Here is a 19,225-nt window from a genome sequence, read left to right on the forward strand (position 1 = left end):
TTTGCAAGAGAAAGCACCACAATGTCTATTCATGCACAGATACTGTTCCTCTGGTTGTAAGTCTTCCAGTCAGGGAATACAAGCCATTCACGCAACTTTGTACACACCGAGAACAGAAATCTTACAATAGCAGACTCACCTCAGAGTTATTAATGTTAGCATAAACTATTTGTCAACTAATTCCAATAATGGATGTAGATCTTGAAACTATCCGTGGATAATAAGAAAAAAAATGTGGCTAAATGGTTTGAATAAAGGCAAGATCAGGAGGTATGAAAGCACACAGCCTGTAAGTAAAAGACTTATCTGAGTTCTTTTCACATCAGACTAGTTCCTTCATACGGAAGTAATGCACAGAAATACAACTTAATTACCTGTTAACAGAATGAGGCCTGCAAGAGGGATATTAAACTGGAACAGGCATGTTGGGGTGTAACATATATCAGCATATCATATGCTAGAACCTCAGAGTGACTGAACTTTTTTAAAAACAATCAAGTGCACAAAATCAAAAGGCTTTCTAGATAGCAGAACCATCCCCTCTAAAGCATCCCTAAGTAATACACTTTGTAAAAAGCTTACACAATGGAAATTTGGTGTTTTTCTTGTGTTTTCCATTTACTCTTCCTTCAAGGTCACTGCTCTTTTAAGAGCACACACTGAATTGGAACATGTCTCTGAACAGCAATGACTGAAATTTGCAGGGATCAGGGTCTTACCTGCCTGTTGTGATAAGTAACATTTCCAAACCTGCTGCAAGATTAGGCTCTGTTTCCATACACTATTAGGAAACATCTCTGAATTTATACCTATTCATACCATGCCATTGAAGTACCTACAGATTACACTGATTCCTGTTAACACCAGCCTGATCAAGGTGTGCAGGGAGGTAAATGAGGCATGACAAGATTGAAAGAAAAATTCAATTTCAACTTCTTTGCCCGCAGTATATGTGGTACCAAACACTGAACTGTGGTCCAGGAAATCACATGAGCCTCTGCCTCAGTTTAATAATATATATTCCACTAAGATTTCAAGATTTTGTATTGTTTTGTTTGATTCTCCTCTTCTGCACATACATCCTTGAAGATAAATACAAGTGACGCTTACTGTTTTCCACATGGTCAGGTTTATAAAGAAAGATAACTTTTTTTTTTTGCCAGACTGTTATATAGCTAGAAAAAACACGTGAGCTACTGCTTCAAAATACTCTTCCCATCTTGACTAGAAGAGAGCAGAAAACGGCTTCATGTACTTAAAACTTTTTTTATTTCTTCTATCTGTTGTCAGTTAATTTAACAAACAGATGCATTGTGTCCCAACAGATATAATTTCACATGAATCCAGAGACTACCACAGTCAGAACATCGTTTCTTATAGCACGTTTGTTATCAAGCTGCTATAAAGCAGGAGAAAAACATGAATCACATCTACATTTTGCAGTCTGAAATAAGGAATCACATCTGACTTACCGCCTCCACTTCTGCTGGGTCATACCAGACGTTAATGTATGGATGCTGTAAGGCTTCATCTACCGATATTCGCTTAGCCGGATCAATGACTAGCATTTTTGATAAAAGGTCCCTGGCTTGGCTGGCTAGAACAATGAAATCAGACAAAAACGGTTATTAGTACAAGAAATCAATGCCACCAGAGAAAGGTGAATTGGACTATGGAATGATGCAGCCCTTCTAGAGATTGCTTACACATACTTCTGCCCCATCCCCTGTTAGGGCAAGAGCTCTTCAGTAACCACCATTAGGCTGCATTCATTAGAAAGGTGCCAACTTCAGGCCAGCATGCCAGAAGTGCCCTAGCAGGCTTCACTGAAATTTTACATGCTGTGGGCAGATTAAATGTACAAGGCTGACTAATACACCCAAGAAAAATGAGCTTGAGTTATCTGAATTACTGCCAGGATCAGGAAATAAGCTAGCAGAATGAAGTATAAAACCATGACACTTCTGAATCAAAACCTGAAACTTACATGTACTCTTAAGGTGGTTCAGAAAAACATTGAAACTTCTCTGTGCTTTTTCACATAGCCCTCCGGGAGCCATTAAAATCTCCTATTTGGAGATTTTAATATTTGGAGATTTTAATAGATATCATCAAACCCCTTGTTAAAAAAAAAATCAGCAACTTACTTTCTTTGCTGTTGCTACTAGTGTAGTGTTCAATTCCATGCTTAAAATAGTTTACTATATATCACACAACAGAGAACTTGAAAGAAAGAAGAATGTAAAAGAGGTATCAAGTGCAAAATGTTATTAGGTTTCCCATCTCACACAATCCTGCTATCAAATGAAACTTAACATTTCTTACTGAACTATTTAAGCAGGAGGTGGGATGACACAGCGATGCACCAGCAGAACTCTTGTAATGCACTGTTTCTTCTTCTGACACTGTATCTTTAAAAGGACCATTCAGTTTGCTTAAATGCACCTGCTTCTTATATCCAAAAGGTAATAGCGCACTTTGTGGTTGCTGTTCATCAGTTCCAAATCCATGAAAATTTATTTGTTCAAATTTATTGTAGGAGGAGTATGGAATTCTGTGTATCCCAAAGCATTCGCTCAGACCTTCACTTGGCTCCTAGAGCTGAGACAGCAGCCTTGCTACCAAACAGCTGCTAACGGGAAGAGTTCTCTGGGAAATGGAAAGACATCTCAATTGCAAGCAATTGAAGATCATTACAGGTCACTGTAGGAAGCAACCCAAAGTACTCAAGAGGTGCAAAACAGATACACAACACAAGTTGGTAGGTGTTATAGAGCTGCAGTGAGAAATCCTTTTTATCCTAAGCACACATTAATCGGTCTTTCCAGTTGGAGATAGAAGTCACGTTGAAGTAAACCATGGCTTCAAAATATGATTAAGGCCATCACAAAACATGTCAGTGTATATACTGTAGAGCAGTATATCTAGTCGCACCAGAATTAAGTTACTGCTCAGCTTTATATGTCAAAACTGAACCATAGCATTTTTCAAAATAAGAAATCCACCCACAACACATATTAAACCTCAGCTATATCAAGACCATTTTGGCTGATGTTGCTGATACCTTTCCGTTGTCTAGGAAAGGCAGAGCTACGAGGCAGGCACCTGGCCAAACTGGTCCTTTCTAGTTTAAAAGAAAAGCGTGCAAGTGTTGAGATGTTGTGATGAAAGCTCTCCTTTTCCTTTGTGCTACAAGTTTTAGCAAGAGAATAAAGGAACACCACAGTTCCTCATGATACAGAAGTACCATAAAGAACAAACACCATGTGGTTATGCTTGACACATTAATCAGTGACAATGCAGACTTCCTTGGCTGCCCAAGTACCAGGTTCTCCAAAAATCACTTCCAAAAGCTGCCTCTCAGCTCAACATAAGGATTCATTCGTCTCCGCAACTAAATGCATTAACAACTAGAGAGAAGACAAATTGGGAAAATCCTTCCTTGCACTGTGGCTGTTCACATGTTAGCTGTGGTCCTTTATCAGACATACCTTTGAGTTTGTTGTGTTCTGAGTCAGCTGGGAAGAGAGAGTCTGGAAAAAGTTTGGGGAAGGTGAGGCCAGCGTACTTGGGTCTGTTCTCAACGTAGTTCCGTACCGTTGGCTGCAGCTTCTTCATGAATTCTGGACAGGGCGTTCCCAGCTGCTCGATAACTTTATTCCACTGATCAATATCTGAACATAAGTAATTAAGGAAAACAAAACACAAACCCCAGTCTCCTGGCCTTTCTACACAGTCACTCCCTGGGAATCCTCAGAGGTGTCCACTCCCTTCATAAAATCTTTGCAGCCGCTACCTTTTCGCATCATTATGCCTCCAAGTCCTACTGCCTGCAGAGAGCACAACTCTCTCCCATGTCTACGTTAAGTGAAGGTGTTGTGCAAATCCCAAACCAACAAGCATGGGGAAATACACAGCCTGCTCTCTTGAGAATGTCACCAGCAGCTTGCTCCCCTTCTGCACACCTGCGTGTCGCTCCAGCTGCACGGGCACAGCAGGGCACTGCAATGTAGTCACACAGCCTCTGTGCTGTCAGTGCAAAGCAAGGCCAAGCTGACACAAACCACAGAAAAGGAGTTCTGCCTGGGACACAAGTCGCCCTCTACTCACCTGCTTTATGCCACTATGATTACTCTCCCGGATAACTTAATCAGTGATAATTGTACTAAAACCACCCATCTGAAGCCCCCCAAAAGCGATTTGTTAGATGTCATAAGAATTTACCGGGACTCACTGTCTGTAGATGAACGATGCCTTGGGTATAGACAGATGTTTCTCTTTAACGCCACTGTGATGGCTATCTTGCTGAACTGTGACTGACTAATAAGAAACACGCTTTCATGCTTAGAAACAAATCTTATTACAGGCAATTTGTACTAAACATTTTCTTTTTTTTTTCTCTGTTTTTGTTTTCTTGAGACAACAGTTACACAGCTGATAAACGATTTGAAGCTCTTCCAGCCACATTCAGAACAACCACGCCAACAAAAAAAGTTAAGTGACTAACTGGAAGGTCAGTACCATCTCTACATTGCTCTTATTCACAGTGCTGAGAATCTGATGATAACATGAAAAAAAGGAATACCATGTGCAGACATGGGTACATTTATGCTAAGAAATGTGGTGCAGGGTGCTTTGTAAGAACATACTGGAAATAAGCTTTTAAGAGACAAACATCTGAAGCATTTCAGCACAGGAACTGGGTTTTTATTCTTCACGTACATTACTGTTGTCATGACTGTCTTAACTGTGAAGGAGTTTCCCACATACCAGACACAATTCCTCACAATTTAAGAGACAAATCAGGTCCATGGGATGGAGGCAACATGAAATAAACATGAGGCGGCAAAAAGCAGATTTTTGGTGCAGAAGCTATTTCAGATTTTCAAAGAAGTGTTCCTGCTTAGAGAACCAGAGATTTAAGATTCTTACACAGTTTGAAAACCCATCAAAGAGATTTGCTTGAAGTTTCTTACTAAGTTTGGGTTTGCCTGATGTCTTATTTGAAAAAAATCAAATATATTATAAAATTGAAGCCTTTCTAATCAAAAGCATGTAAAGGGATGAAAGGAATTTAAATGTGCTTTAAAAAGGCTCTAACAGTGTTTTGAATTATTTTTATTCCAACTCAAAAGAGTTGTTAAAAACAGTAGTGGTCTGTGAAAGCTTTCCAACAAACTGGCATTTATTAAACTAGAAATATTCATGTAGAGCAACTCCCTTCACCCATTCTAAAAGTTGTATGTATCTTGTGTTGTCTGTGAAAACTATCTTGTCCCAAACAGAAAATGAAAGAAATGCAACAACAAAAAAATTAGTCAATTCTATAGCTGCTTGAAGAGCAGCCCAAGTACTTCATTAAAAAAAAAAAAATCAATACGAAGTCACGTTTGGCATTTTTGATTTGTACTCCAGTGGCACACTTGCCTGTGTACTGGCTTGACCATTTCAGGGGCAGGTCTTTCTGAGGTACATTAAACCAGAGCATAAACGCATTGCAGAGCAGCGCAGAGAATACAAAACGGCAGCAGTGGCAGCTGTGCCAGGAAAGCCACGCTTGGAGGCCATGGCTGGAAGCGGTACCATGCAGACTGAATGAAGGCTGTCGGGTGAGCGGGGGCAAACGTAGGGCCTGCTTCAAGGTGGCAGTGCAAAGCTTGCACTTGTACTGGATGCAAGGGTGCATGAAGAAGGCAACTCCCAGTTCAACCAGCATGGGGGTGGGAGTGCAGCCCTGCAACTTCAGGCACTGGCCACAGCAACCACAAGGATTGCTGTTGTGTAACTGAGTGATCAGAGCAGATAACTGGGCTTCTTCACCATGTCCTTACACACCAGTCACCTCACCTATCCCTTGCCCCAAAAACAGCATCAAGGAAAACGCATCAACTGTGCATGGTAGCACCTGCACTTGAGAGAGAAGAAAGTATCTCACATGCATTTGTTAGCTGCTGTGTGGCACAAACACTGGCACGAGGATGACCACAAAATTACAGCAAAGAAATGGAAGTTTCTTAAAATTTAAGAAATTGAATACAGTTCTGAAGTGTGTATCTTCTGAATTGATAACTGTATTTCTACAGTTTCACAAAAAATAACTTGTGATTGAAAAACAAAGTTCAGAGATTGTGCTTAAACTAGCCAACCTCAAAATAGTAATAATTTTTCCCCTTCTAATATTTTGACTACATGAATTACACTTTTTTTTTTTTGAGTCATTAATTAGATTTTCCGATGTTCAACAGTACAGCTTTGCAGGAGATACTGTTTGAACTAGGATGGTTTAGCTCTACTTGAACAGAACTAACAGAAAATCTCCTGTTGCAAAACTCATGGCCGATATCCACAGACCAATCACTGCTTTCCCATGTTACTGAGGGTCTCTTCTCCAAATCCTTCTCAAACACATCTGTGCACTGTCAAGTAGAAAATGCACGTTACCTACCAAAATGCGATATTTTATATATGCAATATTTTATTATATTTATAACAGGGCTTTTGTAGTTGTGCTGGATGGCAGTGGTGACAGCAGGAAATCACTGCCCAACAGACTGGAACCCCCCTTCACTTGTTAAGCAGCACATTTATACTGCTTTTACTGTGCTGGAACAGGATTTGCTCCTTCTGGTTTAACATGCTTCTGCTGGAGAGGGGTACAACAAGAGCACATCCAATATTTCTTTTATTTGTAAATGTAAGGACCATGAACATGACATGGTCACAGGGCTCTTCCTTCACAAGAGATGGACAGGGTAAATTAATCTTATTACTATGTCAAAAACCGCATGGAAGTGCCTGATAAGTTTTTTTCCTTGAATGTGCAGGTTTCACCAATGAAAACTGCCTGCATTGCTTAGGATCCAGATTTTTGGTGCACCCAACCTGTCAAATTAGAATAATTACTCTGAGCAGCTCTGTATTTCTCCCTCTGACACCAAACTGCACTAACAACTGCAAAGCTGATAGCTCAATTCACTTTTACCTTTGAAATTGGAATTCTCTCTCTCAATCCCCTACTCAAGAAAACCAACCAACCAACTTCACTGTGGGATACGTCAGTGCCAGACATCTATTTTTCCCCACAGCCCTGTAATTTACAAACAGATGTCAACACAATTTATAATAAACACAGAAGAAATGCAAAGTGGTAATATTTGACAAGACAAAAAATATGGGGTATTTTCTGCGACAAGGTGAATGCTTTGAGAAGAACGGGGTATTTGTGAAAAATAGACTATAAGAGAAAATATTTTGCAACTTAAAAGAGGAGTAGTCACTATTTATGTGCTATAATAGAGCATATGAAAATAAAAATTACATGTAGCACACAAGCAAAATGACTTCAAAAAATCACCACTGATCATTGGGTAGTGGTGTTGGCTGTGCAGCTGTCATTAACCCTGTGGATGGATATACATGATGACACCTTGATTACAATTTTCAACTACATTTTTTTTTTAGCTGACACTTCATTCCATTGCAGAGAATGTTAGCTTATGTAACAGGAAGTAAATCAATGCTTAGTGGATAGTCTAGATACTGCAGAGTAGGACTGCAATCTTGCCCTTGGTAAGTATCACCATTTCACTTGGGGACTTTGCCTCACCACTGCAGTATCTGCTCTGACTACTCTGGGCCATGACTAACTTTCTGTATCACGTCACGCACTTACGTTCTTGTAATGTGCACAGCTGCACCGCTGATGATCGAGTACCTAACCTAGGAGTACAAACATCAGCATTACTAAATACCTTCTAAATGAACCGTGAAACCACGTGTAGAAATCTTGTGCCCAAATTCCGTGTGACACATGTAATGTGACTGCAGTTACAGAATAAGGCTCCATAAGTGATAGCTTGTGTGGCCATCTCCAAGTTCATCACACTAATTTTACATCTCTCCACTTAATGTCTTATTTCCTTGTAAGCATTCCCAAATATCAAATACAGAATTCAAAGGCACATCCTTCCTAACCTGTCCAAAATGCATTCAGCAAGTGAAGAAATAAATGTGTCTAACCATGCCTCACCAAATACACAGCTCAGCAAATAGAGAGGACTAAAGCAACTACTTAACTCCTTCAAATCATTTATGCAGTGGTATGAGAAGACAAGCAGACAATCCTGAGTGGAACTCGCGGAGTTAAGAGTCAGCTCACCAGCACAGTCTGCTTTCGAAACTGATCCTGAGCCAACACAACAAACCAGGTTGCCTTTCTGCCCTTGCTTGAGGCAAAAGTGTATCCAAGCTTCATCATAATAGTTTCTCTGTAAGCAGAACTACTGCCCCTCAACCTTGAAAAGAAATTTCATTTAATATTTAAAAAGAAAAAAGCTTTAGCTCACATTAAACTACATCATGCCCATACACCAGAGGTGGTAGAGAAGCATCAGAATTCCAGTGATCAGTAAAGGCCCATGGGACTTTTGACATTTCAAAGCATTCACTCAGGAGTTTACACAAAGAACGGCAGCAGAATTCTGTTCTCAGCTCCACCCGAGCCATTTCAGTGAATTCAAATGGATTATAGGAGCAGAACAGAGCTGCAAGTTAACTAAGCACTCCGTTCTGTGCTTATTCCAAGACATTTCCTATTTTTCTCCCTGTGAATTTTCTGTAGCCATCTGAAATTGCTGCATTTTGCTATAAAAGTTGTTTCAGTTGGGTGAATGGACCATTTAGGTTTGGAAACAGAAATGGTATCAAACGATCTATACCCCTTAACTGCTGGAAAATGGCAAACAGTTAATTTTGAAGTCAGCTGTATGACTGACAAGCCATTTCTCATGAATATTCAATCCTGATTCAAAAACGCTTTTCAGTTATGTATGCATAAAAATGGACACAAATGGGTATTAAACACTTCAAATCAAAGCGTGGTCGTGAAATAAAGCACTTGTGTGAAGAAAAAACACAAGCTGCTAATATATTTTGGTCCACTGCCAGTCCTAACCCATTTTACACATATTTTATGTAGAAGAGGAAGGTTTTTTTTTTGTTTGTGGTGGTTTTAAGAATCAGATTCATATTTATTTTTGCTCCTTTGACGCTTGAATACATACCTAAGTATGCTACCCCCAAGCTGCCAGGGCTCATAATTCCTTGCTGATGGAATTACACAGCTGCCCAACTCCATCACGTATCTGAAGAAAAATAACTCACAACCATGACTTTTACAGAAATGGTAGTTATCTTCTTTGCAGGCTGTAAGAAGACGACAGCACGGTGGTCCATCTCAACCTGCTGCTGGTTCCGACAGCACAGCCAGCACAAGAGGGAGAAGCGGCTGATTCAGGGCAGGGTGCTCGGCATTGCTCCCTGGGCCGTCAAATAAAAGCTAATGGAACCACAGAAGAAAAACCGAGCAGTACATGAAGCACTGTGCAAATTTAGCAACACATTATAAATACAAATGAAGAACGTGAACTCAATTATAGAACAATGCCAAACACATCAGCAGCTGCTAATGCTGATTTCTGTGGGGTTACTGCAGTATTAAACTGCATGTAATGGTTTAATTATAGAGGCTTTGGGTGATCTCTTTTTAATAAGTACGCAGCTGTGTGAAATAAAGCTGTTTTGAAAGCACTACATGGGATACGTTCAATTCCTTTTGTACTTATTTGGGGATTTCTTTAAATAGTATCTTCCAGAACTTCAGCCTATTAACCTAAAACCAGCAATGAGCTACAGTGCCCCCTTACCTTTATCACTCCATATTCACAGAAAACACAAGCACAGCCTGGGCCAAATCCTCACAAATAAGTGCTAATGAGTTACATTAACACTTATAAGTGAAAGGTTTTCTTTCACATATGCAGACGAGTTGTGCTTCCCATCACTTGAAAACTCTGGGGAGTTGGAGCGTTAATTTCAGTACGATACCACTTTGTGCAAAACTCAGAGTATTATATTAGACAAGGCTGTGAAAATATCATTGCCTACTTTCATTTATTTTCTGCTCTTTAGATATTACTTTTTCATGTTTTAATCAGCATGTTGAACCCTTTAAAGGGTGAATGAGGCCACAAGTGAAGTGCGAAATTGAATTAGTAAGTAACACTACATGCATACGCAAGCATACATACACACAAATATACACACGCTTTCAGAGAAAGTTGCATTAAAAATGAATAGTGCCTGGAAACTCCTCTGTCACCTACTGAACTACAGGGTTTAGTCAGAAGGAAACCTGGCGTGCAGGCCATGGTCAGTTCTCATCTGTGAAGGCCATGGAGCACGAGTCACTGGCTTCAGATGTGCACAGTTCTGGTGCTTGTACTCCCAGCAGGAACCGCTTTGACCAGCTGATAAATAACAAAGTTCCTATCGAGGTTTTCCTAAAGCATCCAATCAAAGAAGTGTGATGGCTGCCTCGGGCCCGAGTGCAAAATGGTCTCTATGGAAAATTATACATACCAAGTCTGCTTGGAGCGCTGGGCCACTGATTTAAAATGTTTTGACTATAAACCATCGCTTCTTGATGTCCGAAACATTCTGATTTCACTTAATGGCTACAAGACTTAGATAAAAAGATGAGTGAAGTCCCTTAGAACAGTTTCTGAGGAAGCCCCTGGCCTTTTGAGTCATACAACTGCTACAGATTTAAGGGATAATTTTAGTGATGGGAGGCAGAAGAAATCCCCAAAACGAGGCCATTTCCTGCTTCCCTACCTCAACACCACTTGGGCAGCTAAGACAAGCAAGGCCTGAGTTCATCCTACCTTCTTCCTAAATTGCAGGATGTCTCCCACATCATGCTGAGGCAAATGGCGACTCGTGCCTACCATGGCACAACCTGAACTTACAAAGACTGTCATTTATGAAGCAAGAAACCCCATAATTAATGAACAGACATTTATAACACAACAGAACTGGAAGCAACTGGTCACTGGCTGCTATCAGCAGGAAGCAATTCTGACCAACTGTGCAGGATGTTTTCCCTCTCCTTACGCTATACTCACTGTGTTCTCCAGGTAAGGCTTTTACTGAGAGATGTAATGGTTTATTGACATTGTGGCTTGCAAGGATTTCGCAGTGGTACTTTCAACCCAGCTTGTTAGATGCAGTACGAATGGACTAGTCTAGCATGCAGGAGCTGGAAGGGGAAGGGTCACAAGTACCTACTGAGGCCAAATCGGCTGCTGGGAAGGATACGATCAGTGCCAGGAAACAACACAGCACCTTTAATCATTTCTCCCATGATGCACCCTACTGACCACATGTCAACTGAAAACAAAAATGAAATGAAGGTAAACAAGAAAACAGAAACAGAACAACAAATAAATGAGAAGACTTATCCAGTCATGCCACCATAGCGCAGGGCCTGCAGCCCACCTGCCTCGTGCCCTCCGCGACGTGTTCCTGCTTGTGCACGCGCCTTGCATGGCAGCGCAGCAGGTCTGAGAAAAATAGACTCCATCAGCTTTTGTTACCCAGTGTGGATGCAAGACAATAACGATTAAATGCAGAAAACCAAATGAGACCCACAGCTGGCTACTGTGTCAAAAGAACATTCATAATTAAAATTCACTAATTAATTGTCTTTTTTAAGTTTTCATTTGCATTCATTACCTAGGTTTATACCGCTTTGTACTGTAAATGAATGCTGGTCTTTGCATTTAGTGAGGATATGCAAATTGCTTTTCCTTTATCCTTTCAGCTACTGAGATCCATGCGTATTTTCAAAAGCTGAACTGCCAGCAGCCACAAAGGAACCCTGGGTCCCCAGGAAGACACATCCACCAATTATTCAGGGGTGGAAACAGAATCTGTTGAGGTTATTCAACTACCATTATGCTCTCTTTAGAGCTTGCCGGCTCAATTCCACGGGATCTCAGTGCAGCCATCAGTCCATCAGAGACAGGGGTCTTGAGAATCTCCTAAGATTTCTGTTCGGCGTGGTAGGAAATGCTGATTTCTAAACACGACAGTTGAGACAGAAAAGCACTGAGCCATACCTTCTGCACTGAAATTCAGAGCAAATCGGGGGACTATTTACCTGGTACAGAGAAGAGCAGTTCAGCTGGATTGAAACAAAGCTAACCACAATTTACACCAGAACATGAGATGAAAATCAAATTCCTTCCGTCCAGTGTGTCACATTGAACTGGTGTTTTCCCCAGTACCAATACCATGAAACCACATTACCTCTGCTGTCCTTGCTCTATGATTAAGCCATAGGGCATGGAAGCATAAAAAGGGACAGCCTGGTCTCTCAGGGCCAGAAGCTGCGGGGAAAAATGAAAGCATCATGCTGCTTGGTTAAATTTACTCCTGCAATTTTACATTGAGCAACAGTTGAAAGGTGATTTGATTTTGAATGCAAATGTCCTATCTGTGGCAATCTACATGCCTGGTTTAAGGCTCCCTGTTGCTTTACTTAGCATATGAAAAGCTTAATCTCTACAAAACAAATCAATAAATAAGTAGAGAAATAAATAAAAGGCTACTTGTTAGGAAGCAGTAAGCAAACCTAGAGATGCAAATTATTGCTGCTTTCATCACAAGCTAAATGGCATGCAAAATATCAGGAGAAGATAGAGCAAGCAGTTGTTTGTTCATCTGTTATTAACCCCTTTTTAATGTCAGAGGCTGCCTTCTGAGGTTACTGCTCTGCGCTGTGGTCAACAACGCACAACTGGAAGCTCACTCAGTGACTCACTGAACAGAAAACTCTGCAAGGCAGATAGTATTATTCTACTTGATTCCTCAGGCTTTGGGAAGGAATTTTGAAAACACCCAACTCGGAAGCAGTAAAGATGAACATCTGAATATATCTGATATCTGAAGAGGAAAAAAAAACCTCTGCCTTCTTGCTCGCCCCCCTGAGCCACTTAGAAATAAGTCAAATTAGAGCCCTTTTCTTGAACTGCGGTTAGCTGGAGGCGAGGGGGTTTGTTACAAGGCATACACAGCAGTGATCATCAGCGGCCCCAGTTAAGGCTTTGAGACTGCTGTGCAATGCTCCGCGAGCCTCAGCCCGGTGTTTCATGAAGTCCGGCATAAATCCAGACAGACTCTGAGTCATTTCAGTATTGCATGCATCAGAAAAACAACCCACCCAAAATCTCAGAATATTTTCACTCAATTCCAAACCGCTGAAAATTTCCATTAGTTCAGGATTTTTTTTCCAAAAGCAAGATATTCAAAAAGACTGGTGATGCTCCACCAACACAAGGAATATCTTTAAACTTCACACAAATGCACACTGATTTATTGTCATGAAGAGATCTGCACAGCTTCAGGTACAACTCCAGTTTTAGCAACTATTTGCCTTGATGTTTTAAGATCACTTGAAAATGACCATTAATGAATTAAATCCACAACTTTTCACCTGAGTCTTTGAAGTGAAATTGCTGAATTCGGGCAGCCCGTGATGTGAAGCCCCCTCTCCAAGTACCTGTGACATGGATTACCAGAAGTGGTGAATTTTTATCCCTTCCCCAGTCTCTACAAACTAGACTGCTGCACAAAGCTGTTCTGAAGTTAATGGCAAAACACAACCTGTTTTTAATCAGCCTGCCTTAATGCATACGAATACTTCAAACTACAAGAACATTTTCCAAGGACACCAAATGCCTCCCTGCCATTGCCATCTTGAATAAATGGCCCTGTAACCTCCTTCTGCGCCACCTCTGGGACTTCACTAAAGACTATGAAAGGGAGCCCAGATGAAATAACCACAACTGCTCTCGCTAAGGCTCCTGTTGAAGGTGGCTCTTCAGAGCTGTACAGTCAGCTCCGGTTTGCATTCAATGAAATCGTGACATTTTAAGTAAAATTCAAGAAACATGCTGCAGGAAACTCTGGAGGCCAGAGATGCAGGTGCAGCTGAATAAGCTTTGTGGTCCTCCCCAGCCTCATGGGCTAGTTCTCAGGTCCTTCACTTGCTCTCTGTCGAGGCTGTTGTTTGCCCAGGGAAAGGAGCAATGGATCATCTCCACTGTAGCTGCTGAGACCCACTCCAAATGCCACGCACATTACGGACAGTACGGGGGTCTTATACTAAATGTAATCTGCACTATAAACCATTAGAATATGCATACTGGAATTAAAAAGAGAGAGGAATGGCATCAGCCAAACCATCCTCATAGCTGCACTGAAGTCTCTTTGAGACAGACTTTGTCTCATATGGGCAAAACCTGTGGAACATCAATGTGGCTTCAGCAACTCAGATATTCCTAGGTTTCTCACTCAAAAATACTCCATTTTTAGTTGTCTTTAAAAAAACAATACACAGAAGTACGTTTCCAGTCCTTAAAATGAAGTCATATGAAAATTTGAAGTTGTTATTAACTAGAATTGAGCACAACTTCAGCAAAGTCCTGCAGTTTTCAAGACTTCTCTTATTTCCACAGAACCCCAGTTTGGGTAGATTTTAGCTGATCCCACTATTACTGATGTAACCAAGACAAAAAAGGAGGAAGCATCGAGCAAACACAGAGAGAAGCTCGGCAGAGGACTACAAAGGTTTACTAGAATTTGCAGGAACACTTTTGTCTGTAACCTGTCCAGAGGTCTACCAAAAATTAGATTTCTTCCCATCAGGGTCTGACAGTGTCAGACTAAGAAGCCTCCCTGACAGTATTTTGCAATGTCTGTTTTGGGCAATTAAAAAGACACAAAAGGCAATTGCTAGCCGGTACACTGCAGGAGGGTGGAAGGTGTGCTTATTTTTTGGACACCAGCTAGCTCCTTGCAACCTGACAGCGCCTGAATGGCCCCATCCTCCAGCCCTGCTCCATCTCGAGCGTCCTACTGGGTCAATTAGATGAATGACTTCAGCAATGTTGGGCTTCTTGATACCAAAAAACAGGTGTCCAGAGACCATTTTAATAAAGTTAAATATTTTTTTTTGAAAACGCATACTTTCAGTTTATATTAACTGGGACAGTGGTTGCATACAGGTACCATAGTCTATAGGGATTTCATGGCTTTCTTACAGTAACTTAGAAAGAGGTTTTTTGTGTATATGAGAATCTGAAATTCATTTCTCCCATGTTTTAATTTCCACAAAGACTTTAAAAATGCAATTTCACTTAAAATCAGCAGTAACTCAGCACAATGGTAACTCAGGGCAATTGTTTGGTTCAGGTTAGCTTTTTAAAATTTGGTTTTCTTAATACTTGGCAGCAGCTGTCAATTTTTTCTTGCATGTGTACTGTGTCAGTTGCACACATGGATGTTCCTACTCCAGACTAGAAATGAGTAAGCTCCTTATACTGACAGCAAGTGCACGCAGCATACATCCTTCTGGATCACGAGAAAGAACTGAAAATTTTGGCTTCTATACAGACATGCCTCCTTCAGCTAGAAAGCCCACTGCTGGAAGGCCTTTAGTAGCACAAGGGAAGCTTTATTTTGTTGTCACTCCGTGAAGTTCACCTGCAGCTGCGTACGTGCCCCTCCAACCCCTATTGCACCTAGGAGGCAAAATGGATTCAACAGCACCAGACAAAGGGGAAATGACATGGACCCCCACACAAACCAGCCTAACAGGTTCATGGGGTCAAACTGATTAACAATTGAGTACTGACTTGGAAATTAATGCACTGAGTCCTTTTTTCTTCTTTGTTTCTTTCTACCAGCTCGCCTGAAAAAAGCCATCAACAAAAGATGGCAGCAGTTGTGACCTGGCCCACATACACCACCTTTCAGCGTATGGGATTGCTCGTAATTTAAAATGTTGGTCTATCACAGAATTTACACAATGTTTTCTCCATTTGTTCAAAAACTCAGTTATTCTGTTGCTATCCCTGAATAAGACTCTATTGTAAGATATTTTTCTCACAGACAGACAAATGTAGCAATTCTCATGCTTCATTTTTTAAGCTACACTATTTAAATTATGTAGCATTCATTTTTTGCCAGAAACAGAGCAGGACGTGACTCATAACTGTCCTTTCTGGTTGAAAAGGGAGAGACCCGCTAAGCATGGTGCTACATTTTAACACAAATCTTTTTTTTTTTCCTGTATTCTAGTTGCTTAATAAACTAAAAACTGAATCACACCTCTCTCCAAATATGTTAAATGGAACTATCCTCACTATTTTTACAGCTGAAATTCAGAATTTATTTTTTCATTTTATGTTTAAAAAAAGAGGAAGAGAGCTTGTTATCTGTAAGAGAAGAGTAACCCCAGTGTTTCTGGGGTGTTGCCAGGAGTACCAGGTTCAGATTTCAGCAGAAGTTTGCTGTGCAGCCTGCCCCACGCCTTGCCCAAAATGCTTGGCACCTCTGAAGGAAGATCTCAAAGCTGTCCACCAGTAACAAAAACACCATTCTTATCTCACTCCTAGGTTTTGCATCCAGTATATTTCCAGTCTATGCTCCCATAGGATGAGGAGCCAGTACAACGAGGCTGATTCCTCCTCAGCAAACCTCCAGTTCTGCATCTATCCTTTGGTAAAACCTAACTGCAGCTTCAACTGGCCACTGGTCAGAGCTCCGTTTCCAGGGAAAGTCGGCAGAGCTGAAAATAGGACAAGCGGGACCTAACTCTGTCAAACACTACAGAGTTCACTTGAGAGCCAGCAAAAAAAATATTAATTAGTTCCATGACTGTATGTCTACAGAAACTGGATTTTCTCCACACCAACTGCCAGTGTCTGCTGATGCCAGATTTTCACGGTGTCTTTCTGCCAGCCTGCTGCAAATAATCTTTTTGTTTCTGAACACGGAAAAACCATGTCATGTTGCTACATTTTATTCTGATGGGCAAAATACACACTCCCTACACTCCCCAGCCATCACCAGCAGATTGTCTGGCTTAGCCTGTGATAAAGCGAAGGCTAAGTACACACCTCCTCTTTGTTTTCATTTTCTAATATTGCTTTCACCACCTTGAAAGTGGTAAAAATAATATCACCTAAGATGAAAAAAACAAGATGGAAGGGAAACAGAGTTAAACTTACGACACAGAGCTCATGCAAGTAAAGGAAAGTCCATTTTTACATTAAGAATATCTTATTTCCGTTCAACCTGGAAACCACACCAGATATACGGTTGCTTTATACTGTGTGAGTCAAATTCTTTGTTTTAAAGAAAAAGGTTGTATTGACTCAGTTCTGAGCCCATACAGCACTGAGATGAATCCAAATCCATGATGCATTAGCAAGCAAAAGATTATGATGTCACCACAAATGTTATGAAGTCACTACTTCCAAAACATTAACGCAGAAAAACAGATTTACAGGAACCAGATGGGCCAAATTAGGATTCTTTTTTTGTTGTTGTTGTTTCATATTTTTCCTTTGAAGAATAGTAAGTGAAACTATTAATGTGCTATCATAATGCTTGTATTCTACACTGTTTATTAGTATCACATAAGAACTACGTAAAGAGGAATGACTACGGGTTTTAAAATACAGTAACTGATTTGTGTGAAATAATTCTGTGCATCTGTTTTTCATTTTCAATTTTGTCCGTATCAGTAGTGCGCTGTTTCCGTTTACTTGTACCTCTGGGGATTCAATTTCTTGCTTCTATCTTTACAGTCCTGGTATATTCATTACAAGGAAAAGGGGAAGGGGTGGAAGAGAGGAACAAATAATAGGTGAAGCTGCAGCAAATGGCACAAGGATACAGTCCCTTCCTGGAAAGAGGATTTTGTGGCGAACCATTTCTCCCATAATGCATCCCACAGACCATATATCCACTAGAACAGCAGAGACAGGGAAGTGAAGAAGAAGGAAAAAAAGCAAAGTTAACTATGACATTTTATTCCTACAGGAGGGGGAAAAGAGCAGGGTGATCAGAACAGTTCAGTTTGTTTTGTTGCTGTTTTTTTGTTGTTGTTGTTGTTCTTTCCCCACATCTCACCAGAAGCTAAAATGATTAAGTAAAAGCTGTGTCAGTCAGCTTGATGGTAGTGAGCAACAATGGTGCAAAATGTTTAAAATTAACATTGCTGGAAAAAGCTAGCAAGTAAAGCAAAAACTGCACAGACCCAGGGTTTACACTGAGTTTACAGTGGAAATTTTTTTTTTTTTGGAAATTAAAAAGCACAAAACACCCCAGACAATGACCATCTGAAAGAAACCCCACTTGCAGCAAGGCAGTTTATAGGCTCTGTCCTGCAGGAGCGAGTCTCCCTGCACTACACAAGAGGTCCCAAACAGAAGCACTCACTCAAGTGAAGGCTGCATGGATAAATATCATCCTTGAGGGTTAGCTACGGGTCCTGCTTTGGGGTCAGAAGCCATGATGTCCTGTCCCTACGTACCTATCTGTGCGTGTCTGGCTGTACCTACATACCGACAAAGAACCACAGAGGGACACTTGCATGCAATCTGCTTTTTACTCCATAGGTACTCAAAATAAATGCTAAAATAAACAATTGCTTTGGAGGACAAGTACCAACAAGAGTAAGAATATTTCTTATCTTCCTGATCCTCCCTGCAGTTTCTAGATGCAGTAAGTGAGGTTACCTGTTTGACTTGGGTGGGGTTGGATTTTTTAGCCTTTCAAGCCTTACAAGAAAAAAGGCTAGATAGATGACACTAGGCACAGAAGAGACCTTGAGCCAATGTGAAGGGGAAAACCTGCTTTAAAATGCTTTAAAAAAACATTGTTTCTCTGCTTTGAATCCTCACTCTGTAGTCATATTCAAACTATATAGCCAGTTTCTTCGCTTTTTCTTCCCCCCTTTTTAACCTTCAAAAGCTAACCAAAACAAACCAAAGAAACAAACAACTCATTTTTTGGTACAACAAAATAAAGGTGAAATGCTCCGTTTGGGAAAAGGAGGGTAGAGGTATCAGGGGCACAGGACAGCAGGAGCATGCCTGAGGCGGTGGCAGTTTTCTTCTGAGTGATGGTTTTGGGACCTTCCACAGGAAGCGCAGCAAACTGGTGATAATTATGCATCTTTAGCCAACCAAGTGCAGAAAGAAAATGAAAGCAGTGAACGGTCCTTATACAGGCAATGTACGTAGGAAGGGGAAAAAAGTAAGGGAGCTTCAGTAATGTGGCAGCACAGGCCAGGGCAGGGAAACACAGAACAAGCCTTTCTGTTGCCTTCCCTGGGAGCTGGGTGAGAGCCTCCAAGCAGACCAGCTCCTCAGACAGCTGACCTTAATTTTCAAATGTTTTGCTTTCTTTCTCTGTTGACTTCATTTTCACTTAGCACAATTAAGACAAGACCATTCATCCTGAGCCAGATTCACTGACCAGGAGAGTCAAAGGAGGCCTCTCTGTTAACTTCCAGGGACGTTTGAGCAGG

At 40.9% G+C, this 19,225-nt stretch overlaps 1 protein-coding gene and 1 long non-coding RNA gene across 12 annotated transcripts in view; one reads left to right on the forward strand and one right to left on the reverse strand.

Annotated features, from left to right (window-relative positions):
* Nucleotides 1-19,225, reverse strand: part of MAPK10 (mitogen-activated protein kinase 10) — a 141,205-nt gene that overhangs the window by 17,725 nt on the left and 104,255 nt on the right. For 10 of the 11 annotated variants that reach the window (XM_066996608.1, XM_048074386.2, XM_066996607.1 and 7 more), the window contains 3 exons: nt 17,588-17,659; nt 3,492-3,674; nt 1,473-1,597 (listed from right to left, as the gene is read on the reverse strand). In XM_066996608.1, coding sequence (XP_066852709.1) covers nt 1,473-1,597; nt 3,492-3,674; nt 17,588-17,659 — 380 coding nt within the window. Of the gene's footprint in view, nt 1-1,472; nt 1,598-3,491; nt 3,675-11,157; nt 11,230-17,587; nt 17,660-19,225 lie in introns of all 11 variants that reach the window. The other variant, XM_013190526.3, reaches the window with a different exon arrangement.
* Nucleotides 2,533-9,327, forward strand: LOC136790805 (uncharacterized). Its single transcript, XR_010831428.1, has 3 exons — nt 2,533-2,761; nt 4,420-4,513; nt 9,204-9,327. It is a non-coding gene; the product is annotated as an uncharacterized lncRNA (long non-coding RNA).

The sequence above is a fragment of the Anser cygnoides genome, chromosome 4, assembly GCF_040182565.1.
Source record: "Anser cygnoides isolate HZ-2024a breed goose chromosome 4, Taihu_goose_T2T_genome, whole genome shotgun sequence".
Lineage (NCBI taxonomy): Eukaryota > Metazoa > Chordata > Aves > Anseriformes > Anatidae > Anser > Anser cygnoides.